We start from the raw sequence: 3,168 nt of genomic DNA, 5'->3' as shown, positions 1-3,168 counted from the left end.
GGAACAATGTCGTCCCATTATGATATACTTGCAAATCTGGCGATGTACAATGTTGCATAATTATGTCTTTCGTTTAGCTACTTTTACTAACATACTGATGTAGTTCGCATATAGTATATGTTTCTCGTGTATTGAGAGAAGTTAATTATAATGTATCCGAATCCGATGAGTGGATTCAAACTGAAGTTACGGAATATTTAGTTGGACCCACCAACTCGTCTGAATTGTTAACTTTAGCATCTGTATGGGTAACACATCAATCAAGCAATAAATGAGGGATCTAAGGCCTAGTTGCAATTATAGATTTATGTGGGAAGTTCTGTTGTTTCCTTCTCACGTTTTAATTACTCGTTTCAGTATAATTGTTATATACGATTTACAGACAGGGATGTGCTATTTTTAGTTTTATTCACCATAATTAGGGGTAGGACTTTTCGTTCAGTGTATGTCTCTTACGATGTGCTACTGCTATATCGGTACTGAAATATGTGTGTTTACACTTTTGAGACATGGCAGTGGTCTACTGGTAGTACTGTTAGGTAGGATAGACCATTACTTTACATTGGGATGGAGCTACTTAGCATTACCTCTCCTTGTTGTCATTGTACGGCGCTAATGTTATGATTATTCATTTCGTCTTATTAATAAACAGTTATCTGTATTCTTAGATACCTTGTTGAGTTATTGAGTAACGACTCAGCTTTTAAAATATCGAAAAATATTGAAATATTAGAGAAAAAATGCGCAAACATTATGCTTCAAAAATTAGAAAAACAATTGTTAAACTTTGGTTGAAAAATAAAACCATTCATGTAAAAACGCCGAATAATACTGCCAGCTCCAAAATGCTTAAAGAAAACACGCCACAATACCGCCAAAAACACGTACATCCAAATTATACGTAGACAATATATTTTAAATCAATGTCGTCTTGAATGCCCCTAATGATATGATTTTTCTCATATATATCTATAATTATAATAACATAATGTTATATGTCCAATTGATCCAATATATCTATTGGATTAGTTTTTTTGTTTCCTGCACTATATATAATATCATGAACAATTATTAAGTTCTGATCAACATACCTGATATGACAATGAGTGTAAAGGTACTAATTGATGACATAGAGTCACCTAATGTAGGTTTAGGTATATATATAAAGAGTGATGGCAATAGGTCACTTCGGCTCATATGACCTAACGTATCTAGTTCTTCCTGTCATTCTATTGCTGGTTCTTCTTATAAAATTGTGTCGTCCCGTAAAAAGAAATATAAATAGTTTGCGTTAAATATGTTAAGTTCCTTATGAATCATTATATGTATGGTAGGTAGAGAAAGAATGAGAGAAAGAAACGATGATACATTTGTTTCTTTTGTCACGCCAATTATCACATGTGGGAACTAGTCACCATTGTTAGCAATTCAAACCTCTATGTCTTGATACATATTTAGTTTTTAACATTAAAACTTGTTCAGCCCATTTTCCATACAAATAGACGCCGAAAAATATCAAACGCTTTTCTGAAATTGATAGCAAAGGAGTTTTTCTTGTGTTTTGTTTTAATAACAGATATACAATAGCATGTGGTGAGAAATTTGATCTAACTATCTAGTTTTGTTTCCCCTTTTCAATAAATTGTACCTGCTGCATCCAAGGCAGGGGAATCATTAGACCAGATAACACGCTAGTGTAATACGGTTGTTGTTCTTAGTCTCGGCTGAATCTTTTTTTGTTTGTTTGTTTGTAAATAGGAATAAAAACTAGGTAGATTTCTGTCCTCTTTAAGGTGGGGTTTAATGGCAATGCTGCTATTGACGCGTTGTAGATGAAAATTATTTAACACAGTTCAAATTTGTATTTGATAATTTCGACTTATATTAACAGAAAATATTTGCATTTACAAATGCAGAGCCACACAGACACATTGGACTTTCCACAATGTTCTCGTGAACTCCTAAATTTGGGTAGTCACGTGTTGGTGACCTCCATCTCGTGACCACGGCTGGTGTCTCGTGAGCAGTTACACACATCAGCACATGGTCAATGTAGACACAAATTCTTATCTTGTTTATCTTGTCCACTTCAAATTTAAATATATGGTCAACCCACGTGCAGTTCCGGATATGTTTTATGAAGTTCCTTTTGCTTTATCTCATAGAAAAGCAAACCTTTGAGACTAAAACAAATTAACATTTCGATTGTAAATTATATTTCATCTTATACCAAATTATATCATATTGATTCCCAAAGCATACATGTACAAGTCCAAGTTTTTTCAGTTATCTTCACATGTTATGTATAACTGAACCTTTGACATAAATTCTCCCGATAAGCGTGTTTACATTTATACGAAGGTTAAACAGCATGGTCAGATAAAACTCGGGTCAAGATACTAGGTCGTCAAAACGTACATTGTTCAGGAAATTCTGCTGAATTTGCAAAAATTAAATTTAAATATTTTTCTATTTTTTAACTTGTTTCAGTACATTGATAATTATACTACAAGATATACATGTATTTATAGGTAGTTCGCAGGATTATATACAAACTGTTAATCATCATCGCACGCAACATTCTTAATCATGACTTGACTCACGTCGTTAGTACACTTGTCCAATAAATGAAGCTTAAGATTGTCCGAAATGACCTTGCCCGTCTTCTTGCACCGAGTATATAAATTACTCGTGAGACCCTTCCCACGTAACCCAGGACGTAATTTTATCTAACGTTATATAAACTGGTTACACAACCAAACCTATATAAGAGCTGATGGTCCTGAGTTACCGGCAGCTACACGGCGTCATCATGAAGGTACTTGCAGTCATCTCCCTCCTCTGTTTCGTGTCTCTAGGGTATTGCCAGCAGGGTAATTTGGTGGAGCTTGCGGAAAAGCTTGGCGCCAAGACTCTGGTAACCCTTGTCAAGGAGGCTGGTCTTGCCGAAACCCTTTCGACCGGAGGTACATTGTATATTGACAGGCTTTATTATATTAATCTAATGTAACTTTTTCCTATTATAAACATGCATTTAAATTTATACAGTGACAATTGCTTAAAATGAAGAGCTCGTTCTTGACATGTTCCTAATCCAGAACGTGGAACGTTTTCTTTGTAACATCCTTTCATTGCCTGATGTATGACAACAGTTCAGGTTACGTTTAT

At 34.6% G+C, this 3,168-nt stretch overlaps 1 protein-coding gene across 1 annotated transcript in view; it reads left to right on the top strand.

Moving 5' to 3' along the window:
* The first annotated feature begins 2,733 nt into the window (after positions 1–2,733).
* Positions 2,734–3,168, top strand: part of LOC110452031 (transforming growth factor-beta-induced protein ig-h3-like) — a 14,288-nt gene continuing 13,853 nt past the window's right edge. The window contains exon 1 of the mRNA XM_021500293.1: positions 2,734–2,966. Coding sequence (XP_021355968.1) covers positions 2,777–2,966 — 190 coding nt within the window. The 5' untranslated portion in view covers positions 2,734–2,776. The remainder of the gene's footprint in view (positions 2,967–3,168) is intronic.

The sequence above is a fragment of the Mizuhopecten yessoensis genome, unplaced genomic scaffold (genome assembly GCF_002113885.1).
Source record: "Mizuhopecten yessoensis strain PY_sf001 unplaced genomic scaffold, ASM211388v2 scaffold6363, whole genome shotgun sequence".
In the NCBI taxonomy this organism is placed as follows: domain Eukaryota; kingdom Metazoa; phylum Mollusca; class Bivalvia; order Pectinida; family Pectinidae; genus Mizuhopecten; species Mizuhopecten yessoensis.
The sequence above is the reverse complement of the archived record's forward strand: the minus strand, read 5'-3'. Positions and strand labels throughout refer to the sequence as shown.